This window comes from Xenopus tropicalis, chromosome 5 (assembly GCF_000004195.4).
Source record: "Xenopus tropicalis strain Nigerian chromosome 5, UCB_Xtro_10.0, whole genome shotgun sequence".
In the NCBI taxonomy this organism is placed as follows: domain Eukaryota; kingdom Metazoa; phylum Chordata; class Amphibia; order Anura; family Pipidae; genus Xenopus; species Xenopus tropicalis.
In genome coordinates this window covers 77,809,655-77,826,503 of record NC_030681.2, presented here as the reverse complement: position 1 = coordinate 77,826,503, position 16,849 = coordinate 77,809,655, and the positions used below count along the sequence as shown (strand labels likewise).

The following is a 16,849-nucleotide window of genomic DNA, read 5'->3' as shown; positions in this document are numbered from 1 at the left end:
CTGTAGCAAACACACCAGTTTTACCAGTGCAGGGCAACAGTGCATTATATTTTTATTACTTTAAAGCTCTTTCATTTTTTGGTGTTACTGTTCCTTTAAGTTTATTCACTGCAAAGGCTTTTATCAAACACAGAATGCATGCTGTCCACATTATAAATTTTCTGTGTTTATGAAAGAGTTATTGGTATGTATTACAATAGTCTGTGGCTGGAGTTGTGCAGTTCCATGCCGACTAGCCTGATTCACAGATAAATCGGGCTGCCTGTGTTCAGCAACACGGACACTTTGGTTCCCCAGATTATGAGACTGGTGAGAAGGCCCATGGATCAGTGGCATTTGTCTGACTGTTTCAGACATTAGAATCTCTGAAGTCTGACTTATGACTTTCTCTGAGAAGGTGATCACGTGCATTTGTTTAGGTTGCATGGACTGAACTTGGTTTTCCAATAAGTCCATGTTGTGAATATGTTCCACATGCTGAGGGTGGGTTGTGACAGACAAATTGTGCAAAGGAGGAGGCTGATGGGTAATCAAGGTGAGGTTGTTGGCCTGGTCTGCTATCCCTTGGGAAGCATCGGCAGTAACAATACTGATACCTTGATCGTGTCCAGACATAAAGTTCAAGTTGTGGACAGTGTCTGTCACAAGTAATTGAATTTCCTCTCCATCTGTTGTTGCAAGCTGGTACTGCTGTAGCTGAAGGATGTTGCGCACCTCATCAGCACCTCCACTTATAGCTTCTTGTACCTGAGAATGCTTTTCTTTGCTGTGGATTTTCATGTGGGTCTTCAGGTTGTCCATTCGGGAAAACTGTAAACTGCAGTCAGGGCATGAGAAAGGTTTCTTACCACTGTGTAAAATGCAATGTCTTCTTTTGGCACTGGAGTCAGAAAAGGACTTTCCACAAATACTACAACTGTATGGCTTTTCTCCCCTGCAAAAGAGAAATAAAATCATTCATTGCAGTAACCATCTTTATAGATTTTTTTTCATAGATTATTATTCATGAAGATGGTTATCATTTATAATATATAACCAGAAGGGGAACTCTCATGTAATTGTAAGGAAAAATAGCTGTCACCTCCTATAAAGGAAAAGAACATAATAAATAAACTATCACACGCAAACAATGCTGTGGAAAAGGCCACAGATTAATTCAGGAGTCTACATAACAAATAAACACTTAACAATTAACACATCCTAGGAAAATATATGTATAGGTTGTTGGTCCCAATGAGCCAATTGCTCCCTGCCTATCCCAAGAAAAGTAAGAGTTTTTTATACTGCAGCTAAGTTAAATTCAGCACAGCTAAATATGAAACCTTATATGCCTCTCACTATACCCCGTGTTCCCTTGACTAGTATGCCTATCCATGGCCATTCTATTACTTTTCAGTTGTGAAATCCATCTTGTAATCCAGGATTTGCAGATTGCTACAAATTTGGGCCTGGCACTAAATGCCAGAAGTTTTTTGAACATTTGGTGCTCTCTCACTTTAGGGTAATTTTCTGGGGGGAATATTTACTTTACCTAGAAAAACTATACATCATTTTTTTCAGGAGAACCTGAGCTTTCTAAATCTGTCTGAATCTGAGTTTTTGTGTATTTCCACTTCTGTAACAAGATTTAGAGCTTTAAATACAAAAAAAAAGATTTTGCTATGATTTTTTTGCTAAGAATTGCTATTTTTCATGATATAGGGATTTTTACCACAAAATATTTTATTTTATGGACAAAAATACAACTTATTTGGAAAGACTCAAACATGCCAATACCAGATATGTATAGTTTTATGGAGATTTCTGGCTTCTATAGATCAAAAACTCCCAGCAGTAAATTACCAAATTTTCAAAGCAATGCAGCAGGATATTATATACTTTAGATTCCAAAGGTTTTACCCCAGGAAATCATACATTTTTGAAAAGTACACATTCTGCTAAATCCGAAATGGGTATCATGTTTTTCTACTCCCTGAGTACCTAACAGCAATCCTTTTCTGAACTTAGCAGTTTCTATAAAAGTCTACTGAATGGGAGTGTGTTGGGGGTTTCCTTAATGGAGAAGGATCTAGGGGTTTTTGTTGATAACAAGTTGTCTAATTCCAGGCAGTGTCATTCTGCGGCTACTAAAGCAAATAAAGTGCTGTCTTGTATAAAAAAGGGCATTGACTCAAGGGATGAGAACATAATTTTGCCCCTTTATAGGTCCCTGGTAAGGCCTCACCTTGAGTATGGGGTGCAGTTTTGGGCTCCAGTCCTTAAGAAGGATATTAATGAGCTGGAGAAAGTGCAGAGACGTGCAACTAAACTGGTAAAGGGGATGGAAGATTTAAACTATGAGGTGAGACTGTCGAGGTTGGGGTTGTTCTCTCTGGAAAAGAGGCGCTTGCGAGGGGACATGATTACTCTGTACAAGTACATTAGAGGGGATTATAGGCAGTTGGGGGATGTTCTTTTTTCCCATAAAAACAATCAGCGCACCAGAGGTCACCCCTTTAGATTAGAGGAAAGGAGCTTCCATTTGAAGCAGCGTAGGTGGTTTTTCACGGTGAGGGCAGTGAGGTTATGGAATGCCCTTCCTAGTGATGTGGTAATGGCAGATTCTGTTAATGCCTTTAAGAGGGGCCTGGATGAGTTCTTGATCAATCAGAATATCCAAGGCTATTGTGATACTAATATCTACAGTTAGTACTAGTGGTTGTATATATAGTGTATGTATGTGAGTGTATAGATTGGTAGGTGTGGGTTAAGTGTGCTGGGTTTACTTGGATGGGTTGAACTTGATGGACACTGGTCTTTTTTCAACCCTATGTAACTATGTAACTAACTATGTAACTATGAAAATTAAAAAAAATCGCCTTAAAGTTTCCCTTTTCAAGCACCTTATTTCCCACATAACATTAGGTACCTAGAAAACACATCCTAAATATGAAAGCCAAGGGTCCACTGAACAGTTTGATGCCCATTGTGCATAGGATCACGAAAGTATTTGGAATTTAGAGACCCCAAAATTAAGTTAGTGCATGTATATTTCATGGCATATATAGCTACTACAAAAAAATACACCACCTGATTTATGTGTGGTAAAAGTTGCAAATAAGTAAGTCTACTCCAGACTTACTTTGACTCTAAAATGGGTGAATTTGTCTTTGAATGGCAAAGCACCAAACAGCAAAGCTAAGCTAAATGTAGTGATTTTTATGTAATTTCTGGAAATTGTCTCAAAGCTTGCAAATTACCCCATTATATGCCCCACATTTCGTAGTGTTCCAGCAAAAAAGCATTCTAAATGTGAACGCCACCAGTCTGCTAAATATTCATAGATTTACCAAACTGTGGGTTTTTTTTTTTAAGCAACCTGGGGTATGAGGCTGCAAATCCGACTGGAGGGGTAGAGGATGAAGGTACTGAAAGCAGGCTGTGACCTTTGCTGGATCCCCTAGGGGAATGGTGCTAGGGGGGTCCAGGAAGTGGAGGAAGCAGCAGGCATGTAGTTTCCACATGCTTCCTATGGGGCACCTCAGGATTCTGACATGATGCTCTCACTAACTTACAACATTTATATTCTATTGGTGAGAGAAAACATCATGTATGTTGTCAGTGACCCAGTTTCTTCTGACATTGGGCTTTGACGCAGGGCAAAGTTTTCACAGACTAAGGTATTGTTTATTTGTCTTCAGTCGATCAAATCAGTGTTGACATTTTTTGCCTGACTCATCATACATTTTTAATCAGCTCTGAGTAGCAGGACCGCAATATTTTGTGTGTTAGAGACAGGTGGAAAGTTATATTACCTGTGTATCCTTATATGCGTTTGTAGAGAACTTTTAGCTGTGAAAGACTTTCCACAAATCTCGCAAGTAAAGGGTCTTTCACCTAAATAAAAACAATTAAATATTTATATCATATGTAAAGAAAAATTTTATGAGATCCACACGATAATAATGAAAAATCATTCTGTACCTGTATGAGAACGCAGGTGTTTTTTTAACTGAGCACTGTCCATAAATTTCCGTTGGCAAATAGTACATTCTGGTAATGTCCGACCTTGGCATCATATAAAAAAAACAAAAACATTCTGAATGAACTGAAAGTGTCAGTTGTTAAAGAAGCAAAGTCTTTGTCTTCTGTAAAAAACTATACTGTACAGGCCATTTATTTTAGATGGGTTATTAGATTAGTGATTAAAAAAAAACTAATGCACTGTGTGCATAATGCATGGTGTCTTTGTAAGGCACAAGGGGCATTTGAACCATTAAATTGCTTTCATAGATGTCATCAAATTAAGAATTGCCCTTTCCTAAAATATCCTATTTAAATAACCAACATTTCTGTTTGATTTTTTTTCACTATTTGAGTATTTTTACGCTAAGAAAACGTATTTTTCAAAAACTCGAATGTCTGGTATTTATTACCTGCAAACAAACTGAAAACTTCTAAAATCATCTAAAAACTTGTGAGTTTCTACAGAAGTCAATGGGAGTTGTCCTAGGCAAAGTCAAGTCAAATTTGTGTTTGTAAACTCAAGAAATTAGAAGTATTCAAGTTTTTTTTTTTCAAATTAGTGTTCCTTATTAATAAACAAGCATTTTATATGCAAATTTATTTGATTAAGAAAAACAAACTTGAAATTCACAAACTTGAAAACTGAGAAAGAAGCCCATTAATGTGTGGTGTTTCACATTATAGAAAAACCCCTTAAAATAATGGCACAAGTACTGATTTGAGTGTTTGGTTACTTCTTGATTAGTAGCTCTGGGGGCAGGTGACAAGGGTGCTCAAAATTGCTCCCCTCTTATTTCACAACTCGGCACCATCAACTGTGGTTGCACCTCTCATGTCCCAAATGGCAAATGCCTACACATAGGTAAACCAGCATTTCCAGATGATTACAATATAGCAAGCAATTCGAAGCACTTTATCTCCTGACAAAATATGGTTTAATCACTACATGACCGCCCTTATTCAGAAATTAATAAGTCCTGAGCATTCTGTATGATAGATCCCATACTTCTACTACACTTACTGAAAAGCATGCCGTAAAGTGACACCGCACACTGCATATTGGGACTAAATATATGAAAGGTGGCCTCAGAGCCACAAGCTCTCACCTGTATGAACACGATAATGACTTTTTAACTGTCTTTTCTGGCTAAAATATTTTCCACACTGGTCGCATGTAAATGATTTCTTTCCTGTGGGCAAAAAGGACAGTGCACTTAAAGCGCCATTTCACACTAAACATTAGGTACCTTTGTTGCAATAAAACAACAATTCTGCTTTTGTTATAGGCTACAGCTGGGTTAAAATTGCAGGGACAGAATGGTGATTGTGCTTCCTAATATTATAATAAAAAAAAGAGACAACAGGTAAGGTTCACAAGAATGTATAGTTTAGGTAAAAATTAAAGAACATGGTGCACATTTAAAATTTTAAAGAATATAAGTTACGAGCCAGGTTAACTTCTTAATGATGTACTTGAGGTTCAACTGTCTTATCTCAGGTAGGGTAGCCTCTGAGAGTTTCGGCACCTGTTCACATTTAAGGGACACAATAATTCGAAAACACATTTTTACTTCAAATAAATTTTAGTTCTGCATCTAACTGGTAACACCTTAAGTAGGAAGATATGCATGCAAGTGTAGGGAACTGGTAAATTGTACCTTTTCTAACTCTGGGTTCCCTAGTATTTGGACAGCTATGAAGGGTCCTAAATGTAATAGGAAGTAAGTCCCTGTTCCTGGGTCATAGCATGACCCTTTGTACATTTTCACAGTTTGTCCATAAGGTGGCACTGTGGTATAAAAGGCTAGAGCCATGAGGCCAGACAGCCATTTTGGTGAAGTCTCTGCTGAATAAGCAGGCAGGCTGTGGAATCTGGGAGTAGGTAGGTTCAGAAAGAATAGCCATCTCCTGTTATAGATCACACTAGAGGGCTGATTTACTAACCCACGAATCCGACCCGAATTGGAAAAGTTCCGACTTGAAAACGAACATTTTGCGACTTTTTCGGATTCTGTACGAATTTTTCGTTACCAATACGATTTTTGCGTAAAAACGCGAGTTTTTCGTATCCATTACGAAAGTTGCGTAAAAAGTTGCGCATTTTTCGTAGCGTTAAAACTTACGCGAAAAATGCGCAACTTTTCGCGTAAGTTTTAACGCTACGAAAAATGCGCAACTTTTTACGCAACTTTCGTAATGGATAGGAAAACTCGCGTTTTTACGCAAAAATCGTATTGGTAACGAAAAAATCGCAAAACATACGAAAAAATCGCAAAATACCGATCATTACGAAAAAAACGCAATCGGACTCCATTCGACCCGTTCGTGGGTAAGTAAATCAGCCCCTAGGTGTGATAGACAGGCAGGGCTATTTAATGAGCCGCATTTGCTCCAACCAGGATTGTAGAGGCATTTTAAGCCGGGTATAATATTGCCCAGAGTAGGGTTAACAGTGTACAGACCTAGGGTTATATAGTGATCACCCAGGTTCCACTGGAAGCCATAACCTGAAAGCTGGGAGTTAATCCATTGTGCCCTGCAGCTAAAGGGTTATTGTGACTATTTCTTGTAAGTACTACCTATGCTGTGAAATGCTACCTGCCTATTCTATGCTGTAATTACTCCTAAGTGGCTGTGTAAATAAACAGTTCGTGGTTTCAAGGTTAAGAACCACTGGCGCCCATTTATTGAGAAATACACACATCCACCTGGCCTCCATACAAAGCGAGGGCTCACCCCTGAAAGATCCAGTCTCATCCGGGATAAAATATGGTGTAGCTTGTGGTAATTGAAGGGCTAATTTACTATAAGCTTACACAAGTAATGGTGCTATTAAGCAACATGGCACTGTGATGGGACAAGGGAAGACCTTTTTTCTTCAGTGTATTTAAAGCCTCAACTTAATTAGCAGCATGATATTTGTTTACTTTATATGAAGCGGCTTGTGCCATCCCTCAGTTTTAGTGATGATGTTCAATACAGTAACTTCAGTAAGATTCTTAGAATCCGTATACCTGCATGTAGGCTCATGTGCTCCATGAGGGAATGCTTGGTGGCCAATGCTTTGTTGCAGACAGTACAGGTGTAGGGCCTCTCTCCAGTATGTATGCGTTCATGAACTTGCAAGGAATGCTTCTGGGAGAAACCCTTTCCACATTCAGCACAACGGAACGGCCGCTCTCCTAAGTTATTCAAATTTAAAAAAAAAACATGAAAACAACTAATAAAACAAATGTTTTCCCCCCTTTCTGGCACTTATTCCAATCTCATATGAACAGTCCTTTCCCACTTGATTGTTATTATAAGTTTATTTGCACAATAGCAGAATTCTATTGATAAGCCAGCATCAAGACCCATTGGAGATACAGTGTATTCTCCAAAGGCAGTTTTCAGGCAGTAGAGATGAGCTGAAACATATCTGCATCTTCTAGTAAATAGCAGGCTGCACTTCTACTACTGGGCGCTTCTTTGTTACCTGGAAAATGCCCTGTTTGTCATGGGCCTGAATTATTAACAATGTTAACCTTAGTGAACTAACAGCAAACATGCGATCTAACATCTGCAAATATACGCCACTAGCATCATAGTTTTCCTTTGTAGGGCATTGAAGAGCTCAAATGTAATAGATGAGAATACAGGCACTGGTGGGTATAGGGCTCCAATTGGTGGGTTTCCACATTCCCTCACCCAACAACCTTTTGACCGTACTAACCTCACCCTACTTAAAGGGATTCTGACAGTATACAAAAGTCATTCCCAGGATATCAAGACCTGGGGTTGATATGGACATGACTTTTCATATATTGTCAGAATCCCTTTATTAAATACTCATCACTGTATATATTAGCCCTGTCTGCTTGGAAATCCAAGTGTCATAAGGACTAACCTGCCGAAATGAAAAATCCATAGTCTGTATTAATGTAATTCTATTATTGCCTTTAACTGTTGCATTTTCTTCTCTCACCCTCCAGCCACAATATTCCTGTTAGTTTGTAGTGGAATGAAGAACAAATCCTTAATAAAGAAGTTGGGAGGAAACATATTTCATTTGATCCATCCATACAGGATCTTGTATATGTATTTTGTAGGATGAAGAATGTATTAACTCTACCAGTCCTGCATGTGCTGGATATTCCCCCCCCCCCCCCACAGTGCTTGTAATCGTTTACCTTATACCCTGTGCTGATGGTCCTGTTAGGAGAAAACCACACCAGCCAGGGGTAGCTGCGAGTGAGCTATCCTCTTCCACCTGTCTTTGTTCTTCCAAATCCCAGGCGCAGTAGGGTCAAAATGCTGACTTACAAGCTCTACTGCACTAGCGGCGCGAAGACAGAAGAAGGAAGAGGATTGATCTCTTGCAGCTACCCAGAGCTGGTGCGGTTTTCTCCTAACAGTAGCACCAGCCTGGGGTATAAAGTAAGTGATTACAATGACTGGGGAGTGGCTAACATTTTGGCACACCCCCAGTGATTGTACTTTTCCTTCTCCTTTAAATAAATGGGTGAAAGAGATTTGCCCAGGGCTCACAAGTACAGAGTGAATCACCATTAGCCATTTAACTTTAAGATGTGTTTTTCTTGAGGTGCCACATGTAAAAGTAGGCTGTAAGGTACTGCTTGCTTCTTCTGCCAGGTCTGAGCACAAGGTTACAAGATATGTTGGTTGTTTTCTTTTCTCTTCCAGGTGTTGAAGAGCAGAAATAGGTGGGAATTCAAGTAAGTTGCAGATATAACCCTTTACATTATTTAAAAAGGTGTGCACAATTCTTTAGGAGCAATGCAGTGCTGTAGAGTTTATGCATTCTTAGTCCCAGAAAATGCATACTTTACTCTTACCTTTACTTCTTTCTTAAGGATTTGCTCTTCTCTCCACCACAATTATAGTGGTTGGGGCCTAGGAAGGAAATACAACAGGTTAAATAGATAGTAATTATAGTAGAAAGAAAGTACTAAAAACAGCACTGATTCGTAAAGGAGATTTGTATTTTCCATTTAGTTAAGTAATTCATAATAACACATGGATGTTGTAGGTGCCATTTCCAGCATTAGAATTACATATGTTTGTGTATGTTTAATTAAGGTAAATACTACCACAAATGTAATAGTGGGATGAGGGGACTGTGGGGGCTTACCAGTGGAATACTGACAGGCAACTAAGTCTGTAGGTCCTACACTCAACTCATGGATAACATACTTGTACATACTTAACCTCACAGCCCCTTACTGCCTAGGATGCTATAAGAAAAATAACACCTCCGCTTACCTACTGAATTGGTGTGAATGCACAAAACTTGAAACCGTGTGTAAAAGGGACAGAAAGATAGAGTTTTCAATATCTATTACACTTAAAATCACTGAAAGAGTTAATGTGGACTTTATATACAGTATACATGATACAAGATCTGATGTAAATCTCCCCATTTCTAAAGCATATCATACCCTACGATTTGGGCATGTGTATGTTAAGACAAGCATTTTCTTACCCGTGTGTATTCTTTGGTGAATAGCTAAAAAGTGATTATTTTTAAAACTTTTTTCGCAGTCCTTGCATTGAGCCTCCAGACTACTTTGCTTTCTCTTCTTGCTTGTTAATTTTACTGGCTCTGCGTGACACTCATCTCTATCTTCCATAAGTCTGTAATCTCTCAACTTGATGGATCTCTGCAGTCTGCGTTTGCTGTGCCTCTTCAGGAGAGCATTTCCTTCCTGAAAATTTGGACTGGTGGCTCCCTTTAGCTGAAAGCCCTCCTCTGAATCACTTGCCAGAGCTGCTTCATGACCATTTGATGTATTTCCTTTAAAAAAACTTTTGCTAGGCTCTGTGCCATGTTCAGTGAATTTATCGGATTGCTGCACATTGGTTTTAAGAGAATTCTCCCCCTCTTTCTCATAACAGTGTTTTTTTGGCCTTCCTCTCTTACGTTTCTGAGGAATACCATTGATTCTATCAGTTGTGGTAATTACTGGGGCACCAGAAGAGATTTTTTCTGTGTTTTGATCCTCCTGATAATTGCCATATGCTTTAACCAAATCCTCTACTTTTAGAATCTGTGCAGTTGCCAGTATTTGTTGGAGGGCTTTTTCACCTACTTGGACATTGCCAGTGTAGACAAACTGCAACAGAGCTTCAAAGATCTCAGCAACCATCCCTTCCATCACATATACGGACTGTCCTACATCCCCTTCTTCAGCAAACATCATGGAGAAATATTCACTAGTGGCAGCTAACACAGCCTTATGGGCCCTGAACTGTACATTTTCTACGATCAATGTTATGTCACAGAGGAAATCCTTTTTTCTCTGCTCTTCAAGGCAGGTGAGAACTCTGTCAGTGTGAGCTTTGGAACTGATATTCACCTGCACCTCTATGACTGGTTGAAACTCCAGTGTGGCTTCTTCCATTTTTTTCCATGCGAAAAGAGCATAACTGCAAAGTCTACAAAAATACAAAACAAAACCATAACATTAGAACATGATAATTGTGGTAAGCAACACAACTGATTTTTCTTTTTTTTTTTTTCAAACAATTAAAAATAAAATATTGTCAGCAAAACTGTGTGATTCAGTTTAGCTAGCCATGTTGATTTACTGGTCAACTGATATTTCAGTTCAAATAATTCACGGTCTACAAGCCCCTGTAAGTTATGCAGCCTGTTGCCTTCTAGCTACTGCTGAACCAGCTTCACCTGATAAGTCCCCCACAATCACAAAAATAAATGTATTTTCACTGTGTAGTATTTAGACATTTAAACAATGTAGAGAATGTAAAATATGCATTTTAACCAGTTTATTTCTTTTCTCCCTTTTTTTTCTGGTTGTTGCCTTGACCTTCCCATACTAACACTCCTTCGCTTTTCTTCTTTGGCCTGCCTAGGAACATAAATATATTGTTTATTTGGATAGCATTATTTACTCTATCATGGAATGCTCCTTTCTATCTTGCTTGCTGAAGAAATCAATAAAATACTATTTTGGAAATATGCATTTTATTGCGATTGCATACATATGGGAGCCTATGAAAATCCACAGTAAAAGTATGTTTATAAAAATAACTCCCACTTCAACGCTAATCAATTACATGGTATAACAATTTAGAGGTAGCCATATATGGGATGATAAAGTTCCTTCAAACCAAGTCAGCAGATTATTGATACCTGTAAGCACTCACTAGAGCATGCCTGACAAATATCTTGGGCAGTCTAGAAAATGCTGTCTAGAGATGACCCAATCGGCGTGTTAAAGGAGAAGGAAAGGTAAAAACTAAGTAAGCTTTATCAGAAAGGTCTGTGTAAATACAGCCATAAGCACTCACAGAAATGCTGCACTGACTTCTCTGTAAAAAGATTAGTTGTGTCTGTTTTCCTCTGCCAAAGACACACAGCTTTCAGCTCTCTCCTCTCTGCTGCTCCCCCCTCCCTCAAGAATGCTAAGAACTCACTCTCTCCCCTTAGGAATGTGGATCTGAGCCAATCGGCAGGAAGCTGATTCATAGTATAAGCATGTTTACTTGGTCTGGGTGTCTGTGCAGGAGTGAGGCATTATGGGAACTTTCTTTACACAGCTCAGCGTTTTTTCTTCCTGTTTGGCTTCTGATCATCTGTAGCATCAACAAAGCCCAGCAACCAGTGTATCAACTGTACACATTGGTATGTTACAGAACTTAGTAAAGCGGAGTAGGAGCTGGGCAATGTATCAACTAAAGCAGCGTTTTTCAACCACTGTTCCGCGGCACACTAGTGTGCCGCGAGATGTTGCCTGGTGTGCCGTAGGCAGGGCACCAATGTACTAGGGGGGCACTGCTCTTGGCACCAATGTACTAGGGGGGCAGTGATGCTGGGCACCAATGTACTAGGGGGGCACTGCTCTTGGCACCAATGTACTAGGGGGGCAGTGATGCTGGGCACCAATGTACTAGGGGGGCACTGCTCTTGGCACCAATGTACTAGGGGGCACTGCTGCTGGGCACCAATGTACTAGGGGGGCACTGCTGCTGGGCACAGAGTTAAATTTTTTAACATTTTCTAATGGTGGTGTGCCTCGTGATTTTTTTCATGAAACAAGTGTGCCTTTGCCCAAAAAAGGTTGAAAAACACTGAACTAAAGTATCAAAATTTAAGAAATCTGACAATCTGTCTTAAAAGCAAAGGTGAAATTACTGGGTTAACCATTTACCTGATACCGCAGGCCAGTCCTGTTAGCAGAAAACTGCACCAGCCCAGAGTGCTTCTGAGCGAGCACTATGGAGCTAACATGTTCCTTTTCACATCAGGACAGCATGCGCAGCAGAGTGAAAGCCATTTTTTTTTAACTCTACTGCACCAGCACTGGCCCAGGGCAACTAAAGAATGAAGATGATGATAGCTCCAGAATGCTCACTTAGAAGTACCCCAGGCTGGTGCAGTTTTCTGCTAACCAAAGGCACTGGCCAAAATTATCAGGTAAGTCAGTGCTGTCCAACTTCTGTGTACCGAGGGCTGGAATTTTTCTGGCCTACATGGTAGAGGGCTGCTAATGTTGACCATTACCCTTTTTTAAAACTGCACCTATTTCAAACCACACCCATGTTTTCAAAAGAGCTTTGGCATTTAGCCTACTGCAATGTGCAGTATGAAAGTATAAAGAAGCCTGGTGTATATAAAAACATTATGACAGTTTTATAAACAAAATATCACGAACAAGGTCATTCTTTATTTATTCCCTGCTAACTTTAAATACCAGTGTTTAGCAATGCTTAAAGGAAAAATAAAGTCAAAGTCACTTGGGGGTGCCAAAATGTTAGGCACCCCCAAGTGACTTTGACCGCCTACCTTTTACCCCGGGCTGGTGCCCCTGTGAGGAAAGAACAGCACCAGCCCGGGGTAGCTGCCGGCGCTTCCTTTTCCTGATTCGCTGCGCGCGCATGCGCAGTAGAGTGAAAAGCCGAACTTAAATGTTAAAGTCGGCTTTTCACTCTACTGCGCATGCGCCCACCGCTGGCACTCAGGAAAAGGAAGCCAGGAAGACGGAAGCGCTGCGCTCCAGGTGCCCCGGGCTGGTGCTGTTTTCTCCTAACAGGGGCACCAGCCCGGGGTACGAGGTAAGCGGTTAAAGTCACTTGGGGGTGCCTAACATTTTGGCACCCCCAAGTGACTTTGACTTTCGTTTCCCTTTAAGCATGCATATAATATTGTAATTAAAATATTATGCTTATCTTGAAACCCATTATCCAGAAATTTCCAAATTATGGAAAGGCAATCTCCTATAGACTCTATTATAAGAAAATAATTTTTTTTTTTTTTAAAAATCCTTTTTCGCAATAATAATAATAATATTATTATTATTATTATTATTATTATTATTATTATTATTATTATTAAGAGTACTTTGTGCTGGATCCCAACTAGAAATAATGAAACCATATTGTAGGGTAAATGATTAAGATCCCCCTCCAGTAATTTAACCTTTCCTTCTCCTTTAAAAGTCACAAAATAATTGTTTCACTCACTTATGCTGTAACCCAGTGCTGTGCAACTGGTGGCCCGCGGGCCGCATGCAACCCCCCTCTGTGTGGCACCCCCACCTGTCTGGCTGCTTTGATAACTTACCTTTGTGTAAGCTTTAAATGGTATCAGTACTGGCCCCCTGCATGATTAACACCTCAGATTCAGGCTGTAAACCCCCTGTATTGTTTAAAAATGTAATCCCCTATGTTGTTCACACCTTTTGTATGTATGTATATCTTTATTTATAAAGCGCTACTTATGTATGCAGTGCTGTACAGTAGAATACATTAATACAAACAGGGGGTTAAAGATAATGGATAAATACAAAGTACAACAATAAATACAAATAAATACAAGGTACAGTTGCAATAAGAGTCAGAAACAAGATGAACGAGGTCCCTGCCCCGTAGAGCTTACAATCTATATACCTTTTAATCCCTACATTGTTCATCCCCTGCATTGTTCACACCTCAGGCTCAGGCTGTAATCACCCACATTGTTCACACCTCAGAGGAGCAGTAGAAACCCAAAAATAAACCCTGCACACTATAAAAAGAACATATACTGAGGTGGTACTGCAATTAAAAAGTTTTTTTAATATATAGTTATTGTGCAGACTGTAGGAGCAGTGGCAGCATTGCGTCACTGTAGGCTGCCTGTGTGTGCCATACTCTGCCTGCCCTATGCTACCTCTGTGTGCCTTACACACAGGCAGGGTAGGGAAGGCAGAGTATCGCACACACAGGCAGGGTAGGGAAGGCAGAGTATGGCACAAACAGGCAGGGAAGGGAAGGCAGAGTATGGCGCACACAGGCAGCATAGGGCAGACAGAGTATGGCGCACACACAGGTAGGGTAGGGAAGGCAGAGTATGGCACACACAGGCAGAGTATGGCAGGTTTTTGCTGTACTACCACCATTAATATGGCTATGGTCATGCGATAACATGGGTGTGGTTTTAAAAAGGGGAGTGGTCAAAACTAGCTTCCATTGTCGGCCCTCCACTACGGAGGCCGGAAAAATTCCAGCCCTCAGTGCCACAGAACTTGGACAGCACTGCTGTAACCATATTGTGCCTTTCTAACACTGCTGTGTCAGTGTTCATGCTGTGGCATGAACATGCACATACTGACCGAGTGCACAAGAGCCAGGACACTTATTCAGTGTGCGCGTACTTGGGATCTGCATGACATGTATGCATTGGGTGCAAGTACTGGCTCTGGCAAGTGCTCAGTAAGTGCATACCTGTGCCCTAACATGGCTTCCTACAATGGATAAAAATAAAGCAGTGATAGAATTTTACCCTTTATATGCCACAGACAGTAAAAGTACCCAAGTACCAGAGTGCCATAGCCGCAGATTTTATATTATTAGGTTAAATCAGGAATCCCCAGCCTTTTATACCCGTGAGCCACATTCAAATGGAAAAAGTTTTGGAGAGCAACACAAGCATGAAAAGAGTTCCTTGAGGTGCCAATGAGAGCTATATTTGGCTATTTGATAGCCCGATTGTTGACTGGCAGCCCACAGAGGGCTCTGCTTGGCAATTACACTGGGATTTTATGCAACCAACGCAAAATAATTATTAACACGGGAGCACTTACCGCCTTTCATCCATGTGTGCTACTCACAGATCAACTCCCAATGGCCTCAAACAAGTAGAGAAAATCCAAAGAAAGCGGAGCACACACTCCCTTTTTGATAACAATGAAAGCGGAGCACAAACTCCCTTTTTGATAACAATGATATATATGTATAGATTTATACTTTTTCTATGGTTTTTGCTATTTGATTTGATGTGTTTCTGTGGTTTTTCTGATATGTTTAGGGGGGTAAGGGTTGATACATTTGCTAATCCCATCTGGCACCGTTTAGAGTGCTGATTTGGGTATAAATAATTCCTCCCATACTGGAACTGTTATAAGCTTCTGATGAAGTGACGTGAGGTCACGAAACGCGTTAAGCTTAAGTCCTGATGCTATACATGTGCCGGTTTTAATATGACTGAATAAAGACTGTTTTTATTTTTCACCATGTGGTGCTCCGCTTTCTTTGGATTTTCTCTTTTATGCAACCAAAACTGCTTTGAGGCCACTGGGAGCAACATCCAAGGGGTGGGTGAGCGACATGTTGCTCATGAACCACTGGTTCGGGGTTTTAAGATGACATTTTAATTTTCTGCCAGTGTCCAACGCAAATGAACGGTTAAAACAGCAGCAGCAAAAGCCCCAATTAGCCACATGCTATAGCATTTTCTTTTAAAAACAGCTACATTGATACTTGTCAAATTAGACCATTGCATCTGGACTGATTTCTTCCCACTGTTATAATGAAACTATAATTGTACTAATGCATTTGTACTTTTAGAATGAAAATAAAAAAATCTGGATTTTGAAGGGAGGGGGGTTATTCCTAGCACAAGTGCTGTGAAAATGTTCACTTTGACATTAGAACTATAGAATACGTTGCTTCATAATGTGTCTGAGCCTATTCTGCAACAGGTGGGAGATCCTGGACTGAGCCCCCATTAGCTGCTACAGAACAACACTATACTCTGAGACAGGTTTGTCAGGACCAGAGGAAATGTTTATTTGCAGAGAGAATGCATTATTTAGAATGAAAGTCAGTACATACAATGTATAGGGCAGTAGTGATTCTACATAACAAGGACTCGCTTCATCACTGACCTGCTGGGAGCCCTCAATTCAATGGCAGTTTCTTCAGTCTTAAAGACAATTCCTCTGTTTTTTCATGCTGTGACAAGGGAAATATTTCATTTTACGAGCCACACAATACAGCTCCCCCTTTCTTCCCTTCTTGTTTCCTGGAAAAAAACACTAAGCTGCCACAAAGTCCCCTACAACCTACATTAAGCCTGCCTGCGTCCCTGTGTGTCTCTCTCCTGTGCCGGCAGCTCTGCTCCAACCTCCCCCTCTCCCTGCTAGGCCTTCCTTCCTGAACTGCTCACAGGGCGGGTCTCCTCCCCCTCCCATCACAGAGTCTGGCATTCAGTGCGCAGGGTGGCTTGAGCTGAGAGGTCACACTGAAAACAGCACATACAGTAGATACGGGCCAAGGGTAGAATAGCTAGGGAGAAAAACCTAATGACTGTCGCACAAAAGCAGAAATTTGACAAGATTTGTAGTGAAAAAATGAAAGGCGAACCTATCAACTTTGCTTGGGATATCAAGGAGAGAATCTGAATTGTATATTACCCTCTGTAACAAAAAATGTTATTTAAAGAAACACCTTTATATTATTTTTTCTAATAATGTCATATAAATAAAATATCTTTAAATATTAATATGGTTGCTTTACCTACACAGCCTTGTTTAGGGTGACACCAGACACAAAATACAGTGCT

General features: G+C 40.2%; 1 protein-coding gene across 2 annotated transcripts; it reads right to left on the bottom strand.

The window, feature by feature from the left end:
* Positions 1–28: 28 nt before the first annotated feature.
* zbtb24 (zinc finger and BTB domain containing 24) lies at positions 29–16,508 on the bottom strand. Of its 2 annotated transcripts, none has more exons than XM_004914556.4 (7): positions 16,354–16,508; positions 9,488–10,440; positions 7,020–7,187; positions 5,112–5,195; positions 3,964–4,047; positions 3,795–3,876; positions 29–934 (listed from the first exon to the last, which is right to left on the bottom strand). In XM_004914556.4, exons 1-7 carry the CDS (start codon positions 16,491–16,493, stop codon positions 151–153), a joined length of 2,295 nt encoding a protein of 764 aa, XP_004914613.2. In that variant the 5' UTR covers positions 16,494–16,508; the 3' UTR covers positions 29–150. The 2 variants fall into 2 exon arrangements, with proteins under 2 accessions (XP_004914613.2, XP_002940597.2); XM_002940551.5 differs by lacking the exon at positions 16,354–16,508 and adding an exon at positions 16,173–16,230 and having other exon boundaries at positions 30–934.
* Positions 16,509–16,849: the final 341 nt, after the last annotated feature.